Source organism: Bufo gargarizans, unplaced genomic scaffold (genome assembly GCF_014858855.1).
Source record: "Bufo gargarizans isolate SCDJY-AF-19 unplaced genomic scaffold, ASM1485885v1 original_scaffold_1790_pilon, whole genome shotgun sequence".
In the NCBI taxonomy this organism is placed as follows: Eukaryota; Metazoa; Chordata; class Amphibia; order Anura; family Bufonidae; genus Bufo; species Bufo gargarizans.
The window spans coordinates 83,964-108,262 of NW_025334517.1; the positions used below are offsets into that span (position 1 = coordinate 83,964).

A 24,299-nucleotide genomic window follows, 5' to 3' on the forward strand; every position below is an offset into this window, starting at 1 on the left:
AAAAAAAACTGAAAGTTCAAATCGCCCCCATTTTATTAAAATAAAAATACTTAACCAATAAAAAACCCCAGCATGGGCATCGCTGCGTGTGAAAATGCCCGTACTATTAAAATATAACAGTAATAATGGCGCAGCGGGAAAAAAAAACAAAAAACAGCCAATATACCATTTTTTGTCACTTCAACTACCCAAGAATTGTTTAATTAAAAGTGATCAAAAAGTCGCAGACACTTAAAATTGGTATCACTGAAAAGAACAGATCGTCCCGCAAAAGATGAGCCCCACGCAGCGCCGTGCACATGGCTACAGGAGAGGGGGCGGAGTATGGTTATGAAAAAATAAATTAAAAATTCCTCAAAAGGTTTAAAAAAAGATATAATTTCAGTATCAAAATGCAAGAACAATGATGTCCGCGTGGTATCGCCGGAGCCGTAAGGACCTGGAGAATGACGAGAACAGGTCTGCTTTACCGCATAGTGGACAGTGGGAATTCTACCGCTCCCTACTACATGGGATAAAACCGTAACTGGGGCCATTAGAAAGTACAACTTGTCCTGCACAAAATAAGCCCTCGTGAGGCTGTGCGACTACGGGAAGGTGGAAAATCCCAGGGTCCTTAAGGGGTTAAGGGTTAGTGTGAGGCGACCGCCCACCACGGAGAGGAGGAAGCTGATTGGCTGACTGGGGCTCTCCTCCCCCTCAGGGGGTGGTCTCCTCCTGTTAACCCTTTGATCACAGCGCATGCTTCCAGCATTATTCACACCTGGCAGGAATGTGCCCAATACCGCAGCTCTTGTGGAGGAGCAGCAGGGGAGGGCCCTAACAATGCCACTGGACACCGCACTAATGACCTCCAGGAAGACTACATGATGGGGAGAGTAGTGCGCAGCAGACTGGGCCGCACATTGGATACAGCAGTAAACGCCATCCGCTGTAAGGACCCTCTGACGTCCTAGTGTCATATGATATTGGAAGCATCAATTTAGGGCCATGCGCCTCACAGTACATACCATCATGTATTACCCCCGCTTCTCTACCTGGAGTCAGCGTGAAACCCACACAAGGTCCTTTCTGTGCATGGAGTTCAGACAACCTAAATAGGCGCTCCTCAGGCACTATCACGTGACTTGTGAGCGCACGCGCAGTACTGGCAGTCGGGCCCGCGCACGCCCTGTCGCCTGGAGACTGTTGCCGGGCAGCAGAGGCCGATTCACAGCAACTTCCGGCCGCGGAGACCGTCAGGTAAGGCCTGGATATCGGTGGACGGAACCGGGATGTACCGCGTCTCCTGTGCACTCTGCCCCGAGCCCGTATACACCATGAAGGGCAGCCACAAGTCCACCGCCTAGAGCGGAGTATACACCGCCTATAGCTGATGGTCTACGTGCACAGTCCATAGGTGATGTATACAGTCTACCAGTGATGTATACTGTCTACGTGCACAGTCCATAGGTGATGTATACTGTCTACGTGCACAGTCCATAGGTGATGTATACAGTCTACCGGTGATGTATACTGTCTACGTGCACAGTCCATAGGTGATGTATACAGTCTACAGGTGATGTATACTGTCTACGTGCACAGGCTATAGGTGATGTATACAGTCTACCGGTGATGTATACAGTCTACAGGTGATGTATACTGTCTACGTGCACAGGCTATAGGTGATGTATACAGTCTACCGGTGATGTATACAGTCTACCGGTGATGTATACTGTCTACGTGCACAGGCTATAGGTGATGTATACAGTCTACCGGTGATGTATACTGTCTACGTGCACAGGCTATAGCTGATGTATACAGTCTACAGGTGATGTATACTGTCTACGTGCACAGGCTATAGGTGATGTATACAGTCTACCGGTGATGTATACTGTCTACGTGCACAGTCCATAGGTGATGTATACAGTCTACAGGTGATGTATACTGTCTACGTGCACAGGCTATAGGTGATGTATACAGTCTACCGGTGATGTATACAGTCTACCGGTGATGTATACTGTCTACGTGCACAGTCCATAGGTGATGTATACAGTCTACAGGTGATGTATACAGTCTACAGGTGATGTATACAGTCTACCGGTGATGTATACTGTCTACGTGCACAGGCTATAGGTGATGTATACAGTCTACCGGTGATGTATACTGTCTACGTGCACAGGCTATAGCTGATGTATACAGTCTACCGGTGATGTATACTGTCTACGTGCACAGGCTATAGCTGATGTATACAGTCTACCGGTGATGTATACTGTCTACGTGCACAGGCTATAGCTGATGTATACAGTCTACCGGTGATGTATACTGTCTACGTGCACAGGCTATAGGTGATGTATACAGTCTACAGGTGATGTATACTGTCTACGTGCACAGGCTATAGGTGATGTATACAGTCTACCGGTGATGTATACTGTCTACGTGCACAGGCTATAGCTGATGTATACAGTCTACAGGTGATGTATACTGTCTACGTGCACAGTCCATAGGTGATGTATACAGTCTACAGGTGATGTATACTGTCTACGTGCACAGGCTATAGGTGATGTATACAGTCTACAGGTGATGTATACTGTCTACGTGCACAGGCTATAGGTGATGTATACAGTCTACAGGTGATGTATACTGTCTACGTGCACAGTCCATAGGTGATGTATACAGTCTACAGGTGATGTATACTGTCTACGTGCACAGGCTATAGGTGATGTATACAGTCTACCGGTGATGTATACTGTCTACGTGCACAGGCTATAGCTGATGTATACAGTCTACCGGTGATGTATACTGTCTACGTGCACAGGCTATAGCTGATGTATACAGTCTACCGGTGATGTATACTGTCTACGTGCACAGTCCATAGGTGATGTATACAGTCTACAGGTGATGTATACTGTCTACGTGCACAGGCTATAGGTGATGTATACAGTCTACCGGTGATGTATACTGTCTACGTGCACAGGCTATAGCTGATGTATACAGTCTACCGGTGATGTATACTGTCTACGTGCACAGGCTATAGCTGATGTATACAGTCTACCGGTGATGTATACTGTCTACGTGCACAGGCTATAGCTGATGTATAAGGTCTGCATGCGATGCATACGGCCTATAGCTGATGCATACGGCCTATAGCTGATGCATACGGCCTATAGCTGATGCATACGGCCTATAGCTGATGCATACGGCCTATAGCTGATGCATACGGCCTATAGCTGATGCATACGGCCTATAGCTGATGCATACGGCCTATAGCTGATGCATACGGCCTATAGCTGATGCATACGGCCTATAGCTGATGCATACGGCCTATAGCTGATGCATACGGCCTATAGCTGATGCATACGGCCTATAGCTGATGCATACGGCCTATAGCTGATGGTATACAGTCTACCGGTGATGTATACGGCCTATAGGTGATATACGGCATATAGGTGATGCATGCGGTCTACATGCGATGTATACGGCCTATAGGCAGTGTATAAGGTCCATAGACGATTGTACGGTCTCTAGGCGATATACGGCCTATAGGTGATGGTATACAGTCTACCGGTGATGTATACGGCCTATAGGTGATATACGGCCTATAGGTGATGCATGCGGTCTACATGCGATGTATACGGCCTATAGGCAGTGTATAAGGTCCATAGACGATTGTACGGTCTCTAGGCGATATACGGCCTATAGACTATGTATACGGCCTATAGACTATGTATACGGCCTATAGACTATGTATACGGCCTATAGACTATGTATACGGCCTATAGACTATGTATACGGCCTATAGACTATGTATACGGCCTATAGACTATGTATACGGCCTATAGACTATGCATACGGCCTGTAGGTGATGCATACGGCCTATAGGCGATGCATACGGCCTATAGACGGTGTATACGGCCTATAGACGGTGTATACGGCCTATAGGTGATGTATACGGCCTATAGGTGGTGTATAAGGTCCATAGATGATGTATACGGCCTATAGGTGATGTATACGGCCTATAGGTGGTGTATAAGGTCCATAGGTGATGTATACGGCCTATAGGTGATGTATACGGCCTATAGGTGGTGTATAAGGTCCATAGACGATGTATACGGCCTATAGGTGGTGTATAAGGTCCATAGACGATGTATACGGCCTATAGGTGATGTATACGGCCTATAGGTGGTGTATAAGGTCCATAGACGATGTATACGGCCTATAGGTGGTGTATAAGGTCCATAGACGATGTATACGGCCTATAGACGATGTATACGGCCTATAGACGATGTATACGGCCTATAGACGATGTATACGGCCTATAGACGATGTATACGGCCTATAGGCGATGTATACGGCCTATAGGCGATGTATACGGCCTATAGGCGATGTATACGGCCTATAGGCGATGTATACGGCCTATAGGCGACGCATACGGCCTATAGGCGACGCATACGGCCTATAGGCGGTGTATAAGGTCCATAGACGATGTATACGGCCTATAGGCGATGTATACGGTCCCCTGTTGCTGGGTGCGGTTGTTATATGAACCCTTCTCTCTTCTTCTCCTGCTGACGGGATCAGCGCTTATGGCGGCAGCACGTGAGGAGGTCGCAGTATACGAGGATGACGTCAGGTAACGTATAGAGCCCCAGGTCTGGGAGCTGCTGTATTCATTTTTGGGTTGATCCCTATGAAGGTCTGTGTGACGCCTATAGATGTGACCCCTGCAGGTAGTTGTCCATCATCCTGAGCAGGGCTGGGGGTTATCCTTCACCTGGACTAATCTGGTGTAATCTGATCAGCCTCTTGTCTCCCCTCCCCCTCCCGTTACCTGCAGAGCTCGTTACGGCCGCCTGGAGAAGATGAGCGACCTTGTGGCGGTGTGGGAGGTCGCGCTCAGTGACGGGGTCCACAAGATCGAGTTTGAACATGGAACGACCTCAGGGAAACGCGTTGTGTACGTGGACGGGAAGGTGAGTGCGCTGTAGTGGGGGTCCTCACATACCACCCAGTTATCTGCTCGAGCGGCCATCAGTCAGGGCTCTGAGGGGGAAGTGCAGCTCTGGAGGTGACCGGGCGGGAGGTGTCAGCCCGTACTGCTGCTCCACGTGACTTCACACAATGATGGGGGTAGTCATAGAAGATGGTGGTGCTGGCAGGGAGCCCCCCCCCCCCCCCAGAGAGACACTTGGGAAAGTTGGCCTCGATCTCCTACATAGACCGGAGGTGCATCATTGTTGAGGCTGGAAAAAAACTAAAGTCCGTCAGGTCCAACCTGTGACCCAGGGAAGGCAAAACCCCATGAGAGGAAAAGAAATCCTTCCCGACCCCAGGTGTGGCCATCAGAACCAATCCTGGATCAACGTCCATCGTCCCTTTGAGGGGGGGGGGGGGAGCCAAAGAGAGAGGGAGTGCAGAGCGGGATTTCTTTACATGTTCATCGGCCTCAGTGATATTTTTAGTCCTCTAAACTTTGCATAAATGTTTCCCAGACATCAAGAGGAGTGTTGTGTAGCCTACAACAGTCATCACGTATATTAACTGGTCTCCATAATAGAAATAGTACCCACCCAGAGGGCCCCCCCCCCCCCAATTTTGCTATGTAAGCATGTTTAAAAGGCTGGAAGGCGGCACCCCTGCCGATCAGCTAGGGATCGAGTTCAGCGGAGAGATTAGAGCAGATCTGCCGTCACACAGGATTTCCAGCTCCTTCGATGAGTTTTGCTTCTACTAAAACGATCCCATAGATTTCTTATTGTCCATCAGTCTAAGTAAGAACAGGCAGATGATACTTGGTGCAGTGAATAGAACTCCAGTATGACCTACTGTCCTGGCAGCCCGACCTAGAACCAATCCTGACCGTCAACGAGATGCAGCAGCGCCCCCTATAGTCAGAGGTGCTGACCCCTGGTGAATGTAAGAGCTGAACAGCTGAGCAGCACCTGTAGTATGTTCTGTATGATCATTGTACTCGCCCTACGCTAACAGTTAACACTACTCACTGTACACTCACTGTACATACACACTACTCACTGTACATACACACTACTCCCTGTACGCTCACTGTACATACACACTGCTCACTGTGCATACACACTACTCCCTGTACGCTCACTGTACATACACACTACTCCCTGTACGCTCACTGTACATACACACTACTCCCTGTACGCTCACTGTACATACACACTGCTCACTGTACATACACACTACTCCCTGTACGCTCACTGTACATACACACTACTCCCTGTACGCTCACTGTACATACACACTACTCCCTGTACGCTCACTGTACATACACACTACTCCCTGTACGCTCACTGTACATACACACTACTCCCTGTACGCTCACTGTACATACACACTACTCCCTGTACGCTCACTGTACATACACACTACTCCTGTACGCTCACTGTACATACACACTGCTCACTGTACATACACACTACTCCCTGTACGCTCACTGTACATACACACTGCTCACTGTACATACACACTACTCCCTGTACGCTCACTGTACATACACACTGCTCCCTGTACATACACACTACTCCCTGTACGCTCACTGTACATACACACTACTCCCTGTACGCTCACTGTACATACACACTGCTCACTGTACATACACACTACTCACTGTACGCTCACTGTACATACACACTGCTCACTGTACATACACACTACTCCCTGTACGCTCCCTGTACGCTCACTGTACATACACACTACTCCCTGTACGCTCACTGTACATACACACTACTCCCTGTACGCTCACTGTACATACACACTGCTCACTGTACATACACACTACTCCCTGTACGCTCACTGTACATACACACTGCTCACTGTACATACACACTGCTCACTGTACATACACACTACTCCCTGTACGCTCACTGTACATACACACTACTCCCTGTACGCTCACTGTACATACACACTACTCCCTGTACGCTCACTGTACATACACACTACTCCCTGTACGCTCACTGTACATACACACTACTCCCTGTACGCTCACTGTACATACACACTACTCCCTGTACGCTCACTGTACATACACACTACTCCCTGTACGCTCACTGTACATACACACTACTCCCTGTACGCTCACTGTACATACACACTGCTCCCTGTACGCTCACTGTACATACACACTGCTCCCTGTACGCTCACTGTACATACACACTGCTCACTGTACATACACACTACTCCCTGTACGCTCACTGTACATACACACTGCTCACTGTACATACACACTGCTCACTGTACATACACACTACTCCCTGTACGCTCACTGTACGCTCACTGTACATACACACTACTCCCTGTACGCTCACTGTACATACACACTACTCCCTGTACGCTCACTGTACATACACACTGCTCACTGTACATACACACTACTCCCTGTACGCTCACTGTACATACACACTGCTCACTGTACATACACACTGCTCACTGTACATACACACTGCTCACTGTACATACACACTGCTCACTGTACATACACACTGCTCACTGTACATACACACTGCTCACTGTACATACACACTACTCACTGTACATACACACACTACTCACTGTACATACACACACTACTCACTGTACATACACACACTACTCACTGTACATACACACACTGCTCACTGTACATACACACACTGCTCACTGTACATACACACACTGCTCACTGTACATACACACACTGCTCACTGTACATACACACACTGCTCACTGTACATACACACACTGCTCACTGTACATACACACACTGCTCACTGTACATACACACACTGCTCACTGTACATACACACACTGCTCACTGTACATACACACACTGCTCACTGTACATACACACACTGCTCACTGTACATACACACACTGCTCACTGTACATACACACACTGCTCACTGTACATACACACACTGCTCACTGTACATACACACACTGCTCACTGTACATACACACACTGCTCACTGTACATACACACACTGCTCACTGTACATACACACTATGCTCACTGTACATACACACTATGCTCACTGTACATACACACTATGCTCACTGTACATACACACTATGCTCACTGTACATACACACTATGCTCACTGTACATACACACTATGCTCACTGTACATACACACTATGCTCACTGTACATACACACTATGCTCACTGTACATACACACACTGCTCACTGTACATACACACTATGCTCACTGTACATACACACTATGCTCACTGTACATACACACTATGCTCACTGTACATACACACTACGCTCACTGTACATACACACTACGCTCACTGTACATACACACTACTCCCTGTACGCTCACTGTACATACACACTACTCCCTGTACGCTCACTGTACATACACACTACTCACTGTACATACACACTATGCTCACTGTACATACATACACACACACTACTCCCTGTACGCTTACAGCTGACTGTACACACACTACGCTCACTGTACATACACACTACTCACTATACATACACCCACTACTCACTGTGAATACACACTACTCCCTGTACGCTCACTGTATATACACACTGCTCACTGTACATACACACTATTCACTGTACGCTCACTGTACATACACACTACTCCCTGTACGCTTACTGCTCACGGTACACACACTACTCACTGTACGCTCACTACATACACACACTATGCTCACTGTACATACACACTACTCACTGTACGCTCACTGCTCACGGTACACACACTACTCGCTGTACGCTCACTACATACATACACTACTCACTGTACACACACTACTCGCTGTACGCTCACTACATACACACACTATGCTCACTGTACATACACACTACTCACTGTACGCTCACTGCTCACTGTACACACACTACTCACTGTACGCTTACTGCTCACGGTACACACACTACTCACTGTACGCACACTGCTCACTGTACACACGCACTACTCGCCCTACGCTAACAGTTAACACTACTCACTGTACACTCACTGTACATACACACTACTCCCTGTACGCTTACAGCTGACTGTACACACACTACTCACTATACATACACACACTACTTACTGTACATACACACTACTCCCTGTACGCTTACAGCTGACTGTACACACACTACTCACTGTACATACACACTACTCCCTGTACGCTCACTGCTCACTGTACGCTCACTGTACATACACACTACTCACTGTATGCTCACTGTACATACACACTACTCACTGTATACTCACTGTACATACACACTACTCCCTGTACGCTCACTGTACATACACACTACTCCCTGTACGCTCACTGTACATACACACTACTCCCTGTACGCTCACTGTACATACACACTACTCACTGTACGCTCACACTACTCACTGTACATACACACTATGCTCACTGTACATACATACACACACACTACTCCCTGTACGCTTACAGCTGACTGTACACACACTACGCTCACTGTACATACACACTACTCACTATACATACACCCACTACTCACTGTGAATACACACTACTCACTGTACATACACACTATTCACTGTACGCTCACTGTACATACACCCTACTCCCTGTACGCTCACTGTATATACACACTGCTTACTGTACACACACTACTCCCTGTACGCTTACTGCTCACGGTACACACACTACTCACTGTACGCTCACTACATACACACACTATGCTCACTGTACATACACACTACTCACTGTACGCTCACTGCTCACGGTACACACACTACTCGCTGTACGCTCACTACATACACACACTATGCTCACTGTACATACACACTACTCACTGTACGCTCACGGTACACACACTACTCACTGTACGCACACTGCTCACTGTACACACGCACTACTCGCCCTACGCTAACAGTTAACACTACTCACTGTACACTCACTGTACATACACACTACTCCCTGTACGCTTACAGCTGACTGTACACACACTACTCACTATACATACACACACTACTTACTGTACATACACACTACTCCCTGTACGCTCACTGCTCACTGTACGCTCACTGTACATACACACTACTCACTGTATGCTCACTGTACACACTACTCACTATACATACACACACTACCCACTGTACATACACACTACTCCCTGTACGCTCACTGTACGCTCACTGTACATACACACTACTCACTGTACATACACACACTACTCACTGTACATACACACACTACTCCCTGTACGCTCACTGCTCACTGTACGCTCACTGTACATACACACTGCTCACTGTACGCTCACTGTACATACACACTACTCACTGTACATACACACTACTCACTGTATGCTCACTGTACATACACACTACTCACTGTACGCTCACTGTACATACTGCTCACTGTACATACACACTACTCCCTGTACGCTCACTGTATGCTCACTGTACATACACACTGCTCACTGTACATACACACTGCTCACTGTACGCTCACTATACATGCTCACTGTATGCTCACTGTACGCTCACTGTACATACACACTGCTCACTGTACGCTCACTGTACATACACACTACTCACTGTATGCTCACTGTACATACACACTACTCACTGTATGCTCACTGTACGCTCACTGCTCACTGTACGCTCACTGTACATACTGCTCCCTGTACATACACACTGCTCACTGTACGCTCACTGCTCACTATACATACACACTACTCACTGTATGCTCACTGTACGCTCACTGTACATACACACTACTCCCTGTACACTCACTACTCACTGTACATACACACACTACTCACTGTACATACACACTACTCCCTGTATGCTCACTGCTCACTGTACGCTCACTGTACATACACACTACTCACTGTACGCTCACTGTACATACACACTACTCCCTGTACGCTCACTGTATGCTCACTGTACATACACACTGCTCACTGTATGCTCACTGTACATACACACTACTCACTGTATGCTCACTGTACATACACACTGCTCACTGTATGCTCACTGTACATACACACTGCTCACTGTATGCTCACTGTATGCTCACTGTATGCTCACTGTACGCTCACTGTACGCTCACTGTACATACTGCTCACTGTACATACACACTACTCCCTGTACGCTCACTGTATGCTCACTGTACATACACACTGCTCACTGTACATACACACTGCTCACTGTACGCTCACTGCTCACTGTACATACACACTGCTCACTGTATGCTCACTGTACATACACACTGCTCACTGTACGCTCACTGTACATACACACTACTCACTGTATGCTCACTGTACGCTCACTGTACATACACACTGCTCACTGTACATACACACTACTCACTGTATGCTCACTGTACATACACACTACTCACTGTATGCTCACTGTACGCTCACTGCTCACTGTACGCTCACTGTACATACACACTACTCCCTGTACGCTCACTGTATGCTCACTGTACATACACACTGCTCACTGTACATACACACTGCTCACTGTATGCTCACTGTACATACACACTGCTCACTGTATGCTCACTGTACATACACACTACTCACTGTATGCTCACTGTACATACACACTACTCACTGTATGCTCACTGTACATACACACTGCTCACTGTATGCTCACTGTACGCTCACTGTACGCTCACTGTACATACTGCTCACTGTACATACACACTACTCCCTGTACGCTCACTGTATGCTCACTGTACATACACACTGCTCACTGTACACACTGCTCACTGTACGCTCACTGCTCACTATACATACACACTGCTCACTGTATGCTCACTGTACGCTCACTGTACATACACACTGCTCACTGTACGCTCACTGTACATACACACTACTCACTGTATGCTCACTGTACGCTCACTGTACATACACACTGCTCACTGTACATACACACTACTCACTGTATGCTCACTGTACATACACACTACTCACTGTATGCTCACTGTACATACACACTACTCACTGTATGCTCACTGTACATACACACTACTCACTGTATGCTCACTGTACATACACACTACTCACTGTACGCTCACTGTACATACACACTACTCCCTGTACGCTCACTGTATGCTCACTGTACATACACACTGCTCCCTGTACGCTCACTGCTCACTATACATACACACTACTCACTGTATGCTCACTGTACGCTCACTGTACATACACACTACTCCCTGTACACTCACTGCTCATACACACTGCTCACTGTACATACACACTACTCCCTGTACATACACACTACTCCCTGTACGCTCACTGCTCACTGTACATACACACTGCTCACTGTACACACTACACTCACTGCAAGTTCTCAAGATATAAACAGCAGAAAGAAGTTCCAGCTCTGAAGATTCTTTTGCTTTGTCTTTATTTTTGGTAACAAATGACATCATGTGGACACCATGTGATCAGGATAGTGAACGCAGAGAGACCCTCTAAGAACGAGCACCTACAGGTGAACCAGAGACAGACCCCAAAGTAATAGAGAACTCTGACACCCAGGGTGACACTTATTCACAATCAGTTGTCAGAACAATGGTACAATATAATACTACGAGGATTACATTACTGATTACTTTTTGTCTCTGTGTAGTATTGTATCAAGCACTGTTATTAACCAGAGAAAATCGGGGGAAAGCACAAACGCAGTCCCCCCACTACCACGAAATAACGCAGTCGAGTTCCCCGCATTTGTGGAAACCGCAGGGGTCACTTCTGTCATTGAGAAGCCACGAGCTTCTGGCTGAGCGGCCGGTGGGCTACCATTTCTGCTGCTCTTCATCATTAGGGAGACCAAAAAATATTTTCAGTTTTGGAAGAAAAGCTGATTTGAATATCTTTCCCAGAAACCCAAAGGTATGCAAATTAGCTTGTCTGACAAAACAGAAAAGAGAGGGTATCCTGTCTAATCCCAATCGGCATCTATTCTTCCTGGAAGCCAAGAGCAGTGTCTCCTGCAGACATCTCATCTCTCGCTTCAGATCCAAACCACATTTTTCAACAAACCAAATCTTGAAAGTTTCTCTCTGATGTGGATGTATTTTATGAGCTGTGTGTCCGGGTGCGAGTTCTCTCTTCTTTCCATTGCCAGGAAATCATCCGGAAGGACTGGATGTTTAAACTGGTCGGGAAAGAGACATTTCCAGTCGGCGCCTCGCAGACAAAGGCCACCATCAACATTGACGCCGTCAGCGGCTTTGCCTATGAATACACCCTGGAAGTGAACGGTAAAAGCCTCAAGAAATACATGGAAAACCGCTCCAAGACCACCAATACGTGGGTGCTGCACGTGGATGGGGAGGACTGCCGGGTGGTGCTGGGTAAGAGACACGCCAACCCAATATCTACATCATCAGCATCTGTATAGAAGCTGGAGTTATATACAGTCACCACTAGAGGGAGCTCCTCACATACAGATGTATATACAGCCACCACTAGGGGGAGCTCCTCACATACAGATGTATATACAGCCACCACTAGGGGGAGCTCCTCACATACAGATGTATATACAGTCACCACTAGGGGAGCTCCTCACATACAGATGTATATACAGTCACCACTAGGGGAGCTCCTCACATACAGATGTGTATACAGACACCACTAGGGGGAGCTCCTCACATACAGATGTGTATACAATCACCACTAGGGGGAGCTCCTCACATACAGATGTATATACAGTCACCACTAGGGGGAGCTCCTCACATACAGATGTATATACAGTCACCACTAGAGGGAGCTCCTCACATACAGATGTATATACAGCCACCACTAGGGGGAGCGCCTCACATACAGATGTATATACAGTCACCTCTAGAGGGAGCTCCTCACATACAGATGTATATACAGCCACCACTAGGGGGAGCGCCTCACATACAGATGTATATACAGACACCACTAGAGGGAGCTCCTCACATACAGATGTATATACAGACACCACTAGGGGGAGCTCCTCACATACAGATGTATATACAGTCACCACTAGAGGGAGCTCCTCACATACAGATGTATATACAGTCACCACTAGGGGAGCTCCTCACATACAGATGTATATACAGTCACCACTAGGGGAGCTCCTCACATACAGATGTATATACAGTCACCACTAAGGGGAGCTCCTCACATACAGATGTATATACAGTCACCACTAGGGGGAGCTCCTCACATACAGATGTATATACAGCCACCACTAGGGGGAGCTCCTCACATACAGATGTATATACAGTCACCACTAGAGGGAGCTCCTCACATACAGATGTATATACAGTCCCACTAGGGGGAGCTCCTCACATACAGATGTATATACAGCCACCACTAGGGGGAGCTCCTCACATACAGATGTATATACAGCCACCACTAGGGGGAGCTCCTCACATACAGATGTATATACAGTCACCACTAGGGGGAGCTCCTCACATACAGATGTATATACAGCCACCACTAGGGGGAGCTCATCACATACAGATGTATATACAGTCCCACTAGGGGGAGCTCCTCACATACAGATGTATATACAGTCACCACTAGGGGGAGCTCCTCACATACAGATGTATATACAGCCACCACTAGGGGGAGCTCCTCACATATAGATGTATATACAGTCACCACTAGGGGGAGCTCCTCACATACAGATGTATATACAGTCACCACTAGAGGGAGCTCCTCACATACAGATGTATATACAGTCACCACTAGAGGGAGCTCCTCACATACAGATGTATATACAGTCACCACTAGGGGGAGCTCCACACATACAGATGTATATACAGTCACCACTAGAGGGAGCTCCTCACATACAGATGTATATACAGTCACCACTAGGGGGAGCTCCTCACATACAGATGTATATACAGTCACCACTAGAGGGAGCACAGGGTTGGGGTCATTGATCTGTATGTCTGATGCAGTTTATATTTCTTTCAGAGAAGGACACGATGGACGTCTGGTGCAATGGAAAAATGTTGGAGACGGCAGTAAGTGGGCGGTGACTGCTGTGTCATGTGATGCTGTTCTATTTATGTAGAGTCGGGATCAGATGGCCATAAGTGTTTTGCGGTCTGCAAATTGTGGATCCGCAAAACACGGATACCGGCTGTGTGTGTTCCACATTTTGCAGACCGCACACGGCCGGCCCTATGATTGAAATGCCTATTATTTTCCGCTATTGCAGGCAAAAATAGGACATGTTTTCTCTGGGATCGCGGAACGGAACACGATGTGCTGTCTGCATCTTTTGGGGCCCTATTGAAATTAATGCGCCTGCACAGAGAACCCATACATATGGCCGTCTGACTAAGCCCTTAGTTTGTGACCTGAGTAGGCAGAGCTGAAGTGTAAAATATGGGGGTTGACAATTCAACAACCTGTGGGATTCAGACTTCCTCAGGCTCTTGTAGGAGAGCTGTGCCATTTGTAGACTACACCTGTAATTGTTGTTTGTGCTGTTATCAGCTGTCTCCTCCTCGCTGGTCGCGCTGTTGTCTCCTCGTCTCCTCCTCGCTGGTCGCGCTGTTGTCTCCTCGTCTCCTCCTCGCTGGTCGCGCTGTTGTCTCCTCGTCTCCTCCTCGCTGGTCGCGCTGTTGTCTCCTCGTCTCCTCCTCGCTGGTCGCGCTGTTGTCTCCTCGTCTCCTCCTCGCTGGTCGCGCTGTTGTCTCCTCGTCTCCTCCTCGCTGGTCGCGCTGTTGTCTCCTCGTCTCCTCCTCGCTGGTCGCGCTGTTGTCTCCTCGTCTCCTCCTCGCTGGTCGCGCTGTTGTCTCCTCGTCCTCATCCTCGCTGGTCGCGCTGTTGTCTCCTCGTCTCCTCCTCGCTGGTCGCGCTGTTGTCTCCTCGTCTCCTCCTCGCTGGTCGCGCTGTTGTCTCCTCGTCTCCTCCTCGCTGGTCGCGCTGTTGTCTCCTCGTCTCCTCCTCGCTGGTCGCGCTGTTGTCTCCTTGTCTCCTCCTCGCTGGTCGCGCTGTTGTCTCCTTGTCTCCTCAGCTCGGACTCTTGTCTCTCTGCAGGGGGAGTTCGTAGACGACGGCACCGAGACGCATTTCACAATTGGCAACCACGACTGCTGTATAAAGGCTGTGAGCAGCGGCAAACGCAGGGAAGGCATCATCCACACGCTGATCATGGACGAGCGGGAAATACCTGAGAGCAGCGAGTAATGTCTGTCACCGCTCAGGTCCTCATCAGGAGTCTGCAGGTGTCAGTGGATGTTACCCCGGAGCCGCACATGTTACACCCCCTCTTCCTGCCGTCACCCGGGGGGGGCCACAAACTTTTAGCTTTCAGAGGACTTTATTTTGTTAATACAAAAGGAGTTTTGTCTTTTTTTTTTTTTTACTTTTGTTGAAGAAACTAAAGATGAAAATTTATATTCTGATATAACATCATGTCAATGACTCTAGTCACATCCAAAGCTGCAGTCACTATTCTGTTACATCATGTCAATGACTCCAGTCACATGCAGAGCTGCCCTGAGGTTTTGAGATCATGTTGCATAGTACCGAACAGCTTTGGATGTCGCTGGAGTGTGAGACAGGGTGGACTGATATCACGACGCTTCTGTAGCAGTGGTGAATGATGGGTTGTGCATGCCTCCTTGCTGATGGGTTCCCTGTGATAAGTAGGTCATGGGGGATACTGTTGCTGGGGCCCTGCTGATCAGTTATTACAAGGACATGTGACCTCCATTGTAAGTGATGTTCCCCGGGCAGTGCTGGTACCTGTAGTACAACAGATCTCCCTTGCAGCATGGATTCCGTTATAACTGGGATCCTCAGCATACATGTGAACAGAGCCAGACATGGCGGCGTCCTGTGGGGGGTGCTGTTTAGGGCAGTCTGTGCCGTGATGTCATCGCAGCTCTCCAGCTGGCCTCAGGTGTAAGAGCCACTGCTGCCAAAGTGTCCACAATCCCCACTGCAGCCAATCAGAGGGCAGCATCAGGTGGTGAAGCCGGGACCTGATTGGTCGCCTCGTCCTGGCGCTTTTTATTATGTAAATATTTTAACATTTTTCTTATTTTCTTTAATCCGAAATCCCAATGAATAAAATCTCCCGATGATTTGTGCTGTTATGTTCTCCTCTCCGGGCGCCAATATTTATTAATGACTGTAATGAATGGTCACAATTTACAAAAGTAGGACCTTCTGGGGTAATGGGAGCGTGATATACAGGGCTGACCACGGAAGCATGATATATGGGGCCAACCGCAGGAGTAACGGAAACGCGATATACGGGGCCGACTCCAGGAGTAATGGGAATGCGATTTTCACCTGACAATTTGATACAATGTAAAGTAGTCAGTATACAGCTTGTATAACAGTGTTATACAATAGACTGTATTCTCCTGCCCTACAGTCATCCTCCCCCCTGAAATGGCTGATAACAGGGAGCAATAGACTGTATTCTCCTGTCCTACAGTCATCCTCTCTCCTGAAATGGCTGATAACAGGGGGCAATAGACTGTATTCTCCTGTCCTACAGTCATCCTCTCCCCTGAAATGGCTGATAACAGGGGGCAATAGACTGTATTCTCCTGTCCTACAGTCGTCCTCTCCCCTGAAATGGCTGATAACAGGGGGCAATAGATTGTATTCTCCTGTCCTACAGTCATCCTCTCTCCTGAAATGGCTGATAACAGGGGGCAATAGATTGTATTCTCCTGTCCTACAGTCATCCTCTCCTCTGAAATGGCTGATAACAGGGGGCAATAGACTGTATTCTCCTGTCCTACAGTCATCCTCTCTCCTGAAATGGCTGATAACAGGGGGCAATAGACTGTATTCTCCTGTCCTACAGTCATCCTCTCTCCTGAAATGGCTGATAACAGGGGGCAATAGACTGTATTCTCCTGTCCTACAGTCATCCTCTCCCCTGAAATGACTGATAACAGGGGGCAATAGACTGTATTCTCCTGTCCTACAGTCATCCTCTCCCCTGAAATGGCTGATAACAGGGGGCAATAGACTGTATTCTCCTGTCCTACAGTCATCCTCTCCCCTGAAATGGCTGATAACAGGGAGCAATAGACTGTATTCTCCTGTCCTACAGTCATCCTCTCCCCTGAAATGGCTGATAACAGGGGGCAATAGACTGTATTCTCCTGTCCTACAGTCATCCTCTCCCCTGAAATGGCTGATAACAGGGGCAATAGACTGTATTCTCCTGTCCTACAGTCATCCTCCCCTGAAATGGCTGATAACAGGGGGCAATAGACTGTATTCTCCTGTCCTACAGTCATCCTCTCCCCTGAAATGGCTGATAACAGGGGGCAATAGACTGTATTCTCCTCTCCTACAGTCATCCTCTCCCCTGAAATGGCTGATAACAGGGGCAATAGACTGTATTCTCCTGTCCTACAGTCATCCTCTCCCCTGAAATGGCTGATAACAGGGGGCAATAGACTGTATTCTCCTGTCCTACAGTCATCCTCTCCCCTGAAATGGCTGATAACAGGGAGCAATAGACTGTATTCTCCTGTCCTACAGTCATCCTCTCCCCTGAAATGGCTGATAACAGGGGGCAATAGACTGTATTCTCCTGTCCTACAGTCATCCTCTCCCCTGAAATGTCTGATAACAGGGGCAATAGACTGTATTCTCCTGTCCTACAGTCATCCTCTCCCCTGTAATGGCTGATAACAGGGAGCAATAGACTGTATTCTCCTGTCCTACAGTCATCCTCTCCCCTGAAATGGCTGATAACAGGGGGCAATAGACTGTATTCTCCTGTCCTACAGTCATCCTCTCCCTTGACATGGCTGATAACAGGGGCAATAGACTGTATTCTCCTGTCCTACAGTCATCCTCTCCCCTGACATGGCTGATAACAGGGGGCAATAGACTGTATTCTCCTGTCCTACAGTCATCCTCTCCCCTGAAATGGCTGATAACAGGGGGCAATAGACTGTATTCTCCTGTCCTACAGTCATCCTCTCCCCTGACATGGCTGATAACAGGGGCAATAGACTGTATTCTCCTGTCCTACAGTCATCCTCTCCCCTGACATGGCTGATAACAGGGGGCAATAGACTGTATTCTCCTGTCCTACAGTCATCCTCTCCCCTGAAATGGCTGATAACAGGGGGCAATAGACTGTATTCTCCTGTCCTACAGTCATCCTCTCCCCTGACATGGCTGATAACAGGGGGCAATAGACTGTATTCTCCTCTCCTACAGTCATCCTCTCTCCTGAAATGGCTGATAACAGGGGGCAATAGACTGTATTCTCCTGTCCTACAGTCATCCTCTCCCCTGATATGGCTGATAACAGGGGGCAATAGACTGTATTTCTCGTGCTTTTTTCCATTGGGGGACACAGACCATGGGTATAGCTTAGAGGTATTAGTAGGAGGGACACTATGCAAATGAAAGAGCTCCTCCTCCTCGGGCTATACCCCCAGACTCCACCAGGAGGAACTCAGTCTTTGCTTAGTGTCTGGTGAAGGAGGTTGACACTCTCTGATTCTACTCCTTTTTGTTATTTTTATTCTAGATGGGGACACAGGTCGGCATGGCGCCTTCCTGGTCCCCCGTGGAGTGCCCGCCGCCGTCTTTGGGACGTTGCCTGGCTGCCTCCATTTCCCCCCAAGAAGATAAGTGGATCCGGGCTCGACCTGTTAGCTCCGGCATCCCACCAGCTGCTGGGACGCCTGCTGCCTACCCTCCTCCAGAGCACTGTTCTCCTGGATTGGAGTCAGAAGTCTGAAGAGGCGCATCCCTGCTGGTCTGGACATCGAGGGAGCATGCTGAGCAGATAAGTGTTGCAATCCCTCCCCCTCCCTCTGTGTCTATTTGTCTGTGGCTGCCTGGGTGAGCTTGAAGAAGGATCCTGATGGGGCACTTTCTTCATTTTGGCACTGGAGTACTGGCATCTCTTCCCCTTAAACTGGGCTTCAGCGCTTCTCTCGTCGGGCCTTGGCTGCTGCGCTCCCTCAGCGCCCGCCGGCAGGCCGCTCCTCCACGTGGTGCGCTTATTTTCGCGCATATTTTCGCGCGCCCGCATATTTTCGCGCGCGCGCTTATTTTTCGTGCGCGCGCTTATTTTCGCGCGCTTTTTTCGCGCCATAATGACGCGTTAGGGGAGGCGGAGCCTCGGCATGCCGCTCTGACTCTCCTTACACCGGAGACTCTGTTTGCTCATGGCCGTGCAGCTCCTCATCACTCTACTCCGTTTTGTGCCAGGCAAGCTGGTAGCTCAGTGGTACTGCTGCTGTTGCCCCATGTCCAGGCTTTCTGAGTTCAAAGCCCCTTTCAGCCTTCAAAAATTGTTTATATTATTCTAGATGGGGACACAGGTCGGCATGGCGCCTTCCTGGTCCCCCGTGGAATGCCCGCTGCCGTCCTTGGACGCTGCCTGGCTGCCTCCATTGCCCCCCAAAGAAGACAAGTGGATCCGGGCTCGACCTGCAGCTCCGGTATCCCACCAGCTACTGGGTCTCCTGCTGCCACCCTCCACCAGAACACTGCACTCCTGGACAAGGAGTCAGAAGCCTGATGAGGTGCATCCCTGCTGGTCCTGGAGTCGAGGGAGAAGTTCTGCAGGAGAAGTTCTGCAGGAGCAGATAAGTATTACCTGCATCCCTGCCTTACCCCCCTCCTCCACCCCTCCTCCACGTCCCTGGGGGCCTGCGGTCCCCGCTTGGGCATCTGCCATGTCCAGCGCGGCCGCTAAATTGGTCTTAGTCACCAAGGCAACCATGTCCTTTAATCCTGTGGCGCTAACGACTCCATCTCTCTCAGTGGTCCCCACAGTGGGTGACTGACTACGAAGAGGCAGCGTGAGCGGCAGCATCCCACCTCGGATGTCTCTGTCTCTCCACCCCCCTCACCTCGCCGGTGGCGCTTGCGGACTGCTCTTCCCCCTCCCTAGGGAGAGTACTCCGAAGGAGAATTATCCGGCTCGGACGAGCCACGTCCTTTTTGGACTATAGGGCATTTTCAAATCCTGTGACGCCAACCACCTCTCTAAGTGGTTTTCCACAGAAGACGCCCGAATACTAACAGGGAGCGTGAGCAGCAGCATCCCTCCTCGGATGGCTCTGGCTCTCCCCCCCCCCCCCCCCCCCCTCGTCTAGAGGCGCGTTCGGGCGACTCTCCCCTCCCTTAGGGAGCGCAAGTCTGAAGGAGAATTTCCGGCTCTGATTAGGTCATGGAGCGGGACCCCTCGCCTAAGCTCTCCACCAGGGTGGCTGACTTAGTGGTGACTGTCCGAGACACCTTTATTCTCCAAGGGGATTCTCCTCCTTCCACTGGTCAGGAGTTCCCCCTTTTTCCGTCCAGGCAGTCGGAGACTACCATGTTCCCGGTCCATGAGGGATTTTTCCGCGGTCATGTCCAGGGCCTGGGGTGGTCTTAATAAGGTTCTCGACCACCCAGCGCATGAATATACTTTCCTTTCCCTGCTGACGGCGAGGAGAGGTGTCTCCTCCCCCTAAGGTGGATCCTCCGGTGGCCGGATTAGCCAATTATGTGGCCCTTCCTGTCTTAGTCAGTTCCTCTTTCCAGGATGCTGTAGACAGACGCATAGACTCTCTTCCAGGTCCTTTTTTCGCTGGCAGCGCGTCCCTGTGACCTACCTTTCACTCAGCAGGAGTAGCCAGTGCTCTCTCGGTGTGGTTACAGCACCACCACCAGGAACTGGCGGTACGAGATGCGGCTACTAACACACTGGAGTTGGTTCTCCAGATGTCTCAGGCTTCTAACATTCTTTGCGAAGCTTCTAGGGACATTGTTTCCCTCTTTGCCCGCAGGTTGGCCATCTCTGTCACTCAGCGCGAAGAGATCTGATTGAAGGTGTGGGACGCTGACGCCTCCACCAAGCGTTCCCTTGCTAATCTCCCCTTTGGGGTTTCCAGGCCTTGTGGGGATCAGCTGGACGAGTTCGTCTCTGCATGCCTTTTGCCGTTTCTCATCTGGTAGGCCGTCGCCTGCTTCCTCCGCCGGGGGTCTCAGGTCGCCCGCAAAGAGGCCTTCCTTTGCACCAGCCTTCCCGGCACTAGAGGGCCCAGTCAGCCCGCCCTGCTGCTCCTAGGCCTATCACATGTCCCGATTGCGGGAATCCCACCATCGATTCCTGCGCTTCGCCATTATGGGTCGACACTGTCAGTTTGTCGCCCTTCCTTCGGGTTGGCGACCACCCCGCGGGTCCTTGCCACGGTCCTGGACCGCTCATGGCGCTTCTTCGTACCAGGGGCATTCCTTTGCTGCCCTGTCGGGACGATATCCGGATAGAGGCCCCCCTCTCTACCGCAGACCACGGACAGCGTCCGGATCACTGTTCAGACCCTGGAACGGTTCGGCTGCCTGGTAACTTTCCCAAACTCCTGCCTCTTCCCGTCCCAGAGGCTCTCCTTCCGGAGGGTGATTTTGGACACCTCGGCTGCCAAAGTATTCTACCAGCCTTCAAGTCCTCCCAGGTCCAGGGGGCAGTGTCGCATCTGCTGCGCTCCCCGTGCCTCTCCATTCGGGAATACTTGCAGGTCCTGGGTCTTATGGTAGCCTCTTTCGAGGCCTTTCCATATGCCCAGTTTCACACTCGCCTGGCGCAACAGGAGATCCTTTACCTTTCAGCGGGTTCGGGCAGTTCTCCCTTGGTGGCTGTTCCCAAAGAACCTGAGGTCGGGGAGTTCCTTTCTCGCATTCTCCTGGACGATCGCCGCCACCGATGCCAGCATCCTGGGTTGGGGGGGGCGTTTTCCAGTCTCGCACGGTTCAAGGAATTTGGCCGGCGGCAGAGTCTCGCCTTCCAATCAACTTTCTGGAATTGAGGGCGATTTTTTCCGCTCTCTCTCTCCTATTGGACCTCTCTCCTTGCGGGCCTCCCAGTGCGGGTTCAAACGGGCAATGCCGCGGCCGTGGCCTATATCGACCATCAGGACGGGACCCGCAGCCGGATGGTGATGCAGGAGGTGAAGTGAATTCTGACGTGGGCGGAGACTCACGTTCCGGTGTTGTCAGCAGTTTGCATTCCAGGAATGGACAACTGGACAGCGGACTTTCTAAGCCACAACACGGTGGATCCAAGCGAGTGGTCTCTGCATCCAGAAGGGTTCGAAGAAATCTGCCACAGATGGGACCGTCCGGATGTGGACTTAATGGCGTCCGGGTTCAACAACAAGATCCCAGTGGTCCTGGCTCGCGCCCGAGATCCGGAGGCGTACGGATGGATGCGCAGGTGTCTCCGTGGCAGGACTTCAGCCTCCTCTGTTTTCCTCTCCTACCAAAGGGTCTACGCCAGTTCGAGGCGGAAGGGACTCCGACCGTTCTCATCACCCCAGAGTGGCCTCGCCGCGCGTGGTTTTTCGGACGTGGCTCGGTTGCTGGCGGACGCCCCATGGCCTCTTCCCGACGGACAGGACTTACTGTCTCAGGGCCCGTTCTTCCACCGGAATTTGCGGTCTCTTCGTTTACCGGCGTGACTGTTGAAACCGCCATCCTGATAAAGATGGGGTTCTCGGATTCAGTGGTTAGGACCATGATCAGTCCGGGGAAGTCTTCTTCCTCCCGGATTTACTATCGTACCTGGATGGCCTTCCTATCCTTTTTTGAGGGTTCGGGGTTCCCTCCCCTTCGGTTTTCCATCTTGATGGTACTGTCTTTTCTTCAGTCTGGGCTTGTGCAGGGACTGTCGCTTAGTTCCCTGTAAGGTCAGGTTTCGGCGCGGGCCGTCAGAGGTCCCTTGCTCTTAAGGGTCCGGTGGTGACCTTTCTTCGGGGGTGGCGCATTCGGTTCCCCGTATGTTCCCCCTTTGTCTCCTTGGGATCTCAATTTGGTTCTGCGCGCTCTGCAGTCGGCTCCCTTCGAGCCTTTGAGGAGGGTCTCTCTGACTGTTCTCATCTGGACTTCCTTGTGACCATAGCTTCTGATACAGCTACATAGCGTAGTGATTAAAGTTCTGGGCTATTATGCAGTGGCTGTGAGTTCACGTCCCATCACGAGCTTTTAGGTCAGACTGGTGTCGAAGCTGGCCGCTCTTTCCTGTCAGGAGCCTTAATGGTTTTCCTCCAGGATTAAGTTGTGCTCCGTCCAGTCCCCTTCTTTTTGCCCAGGGTGGTCTCTCCCTTCCGCCTTGATGAGGATCTTGTCCTGCCTTCCTTTTGTCCTTCTCCGGCTAACCCCAAGGAACGCACTCTGCATTCCCTGGATGTTGTACGGGTCCTGAAGGTGTGTCTCGCGGCTACTGCTTCCGTCCGCCGTTCTTGGCGCTCTGGATCTGCTTGGCTATTTCCGCGGCTTGTCACGCTTGTGGTGGAGTTCCCCCGGCTAGAATTGCCGCTCACTCCATTGGGGCGGAGGGGGCTTCCTGGGCAAGACGCAGTCGTGCCTCTGCGTCT

General features: G+C 49.9%; 1 protein-coding gene across 2 annotated transcripts; it reads left to right on the top strand.

The window, feature by feature from the left end:
• Positions 1-315: 315 nt before the first annotated feature.
• On the top strand, positions 316-17,039 carry FAIM (Fas apoptotic inhibitory molecule). 2 transcript variants are annotated; one of them, XM_044274501.1, is made up of 5 exons: positions 316-1,242; positions 4,817-4,952; positions 13,073-13,301; positions 14,902-14,951; positions 15,976-17,039. In XM_044274501.1, exons 2-5 carry the CDS (start codon positions 4,842-4,844, stop codon positions 16,123-16,125), a joined length of 540 nt encoding a protein of 179 aa, XP_044130436.1. In that variant the 5' UTR covers positions 316-1,242; positions 4,817-4,841; the 3' UTR covers positions 16,126-17,039. The 2 variants fall into 2 exon arrangements, with proteins under 2 accessions (XP_044130436.1, XP_044130435.1); XM_044274500.1 differs by lacking the exon at positions 316-1,242 and adding an exon at positions 4,589-4,612.
• Positions 17,040-24,299: the final 7,260 nt, after the last annotated feature.

Excerpts from the sequence above, each read along its gene's own strand:
- FAIM (XM_044274501.1), top strand. The coding sequence starts at position 4,842 with ATGAGCGACCTTGTGGCGGTGTGGGAGGTCGCGCTCAGTGACGGGGTC. Across the intron at positions 13,302-14,901 it reads GGACTGCCGGGTGGTGCTGG|AGAAGGACACGATGGACGTC; the intron begins GTAAGAGACACG and ends TATTTCTTTCAG. Across the intron at positions 14,952-15,975 it reads GAAAAATGTTGGAGACGGCA|GGGGAGTTCGTAGACGACGG; the intron begins GTAAGTGGGCGG and ends GTCTCTCTGCAG.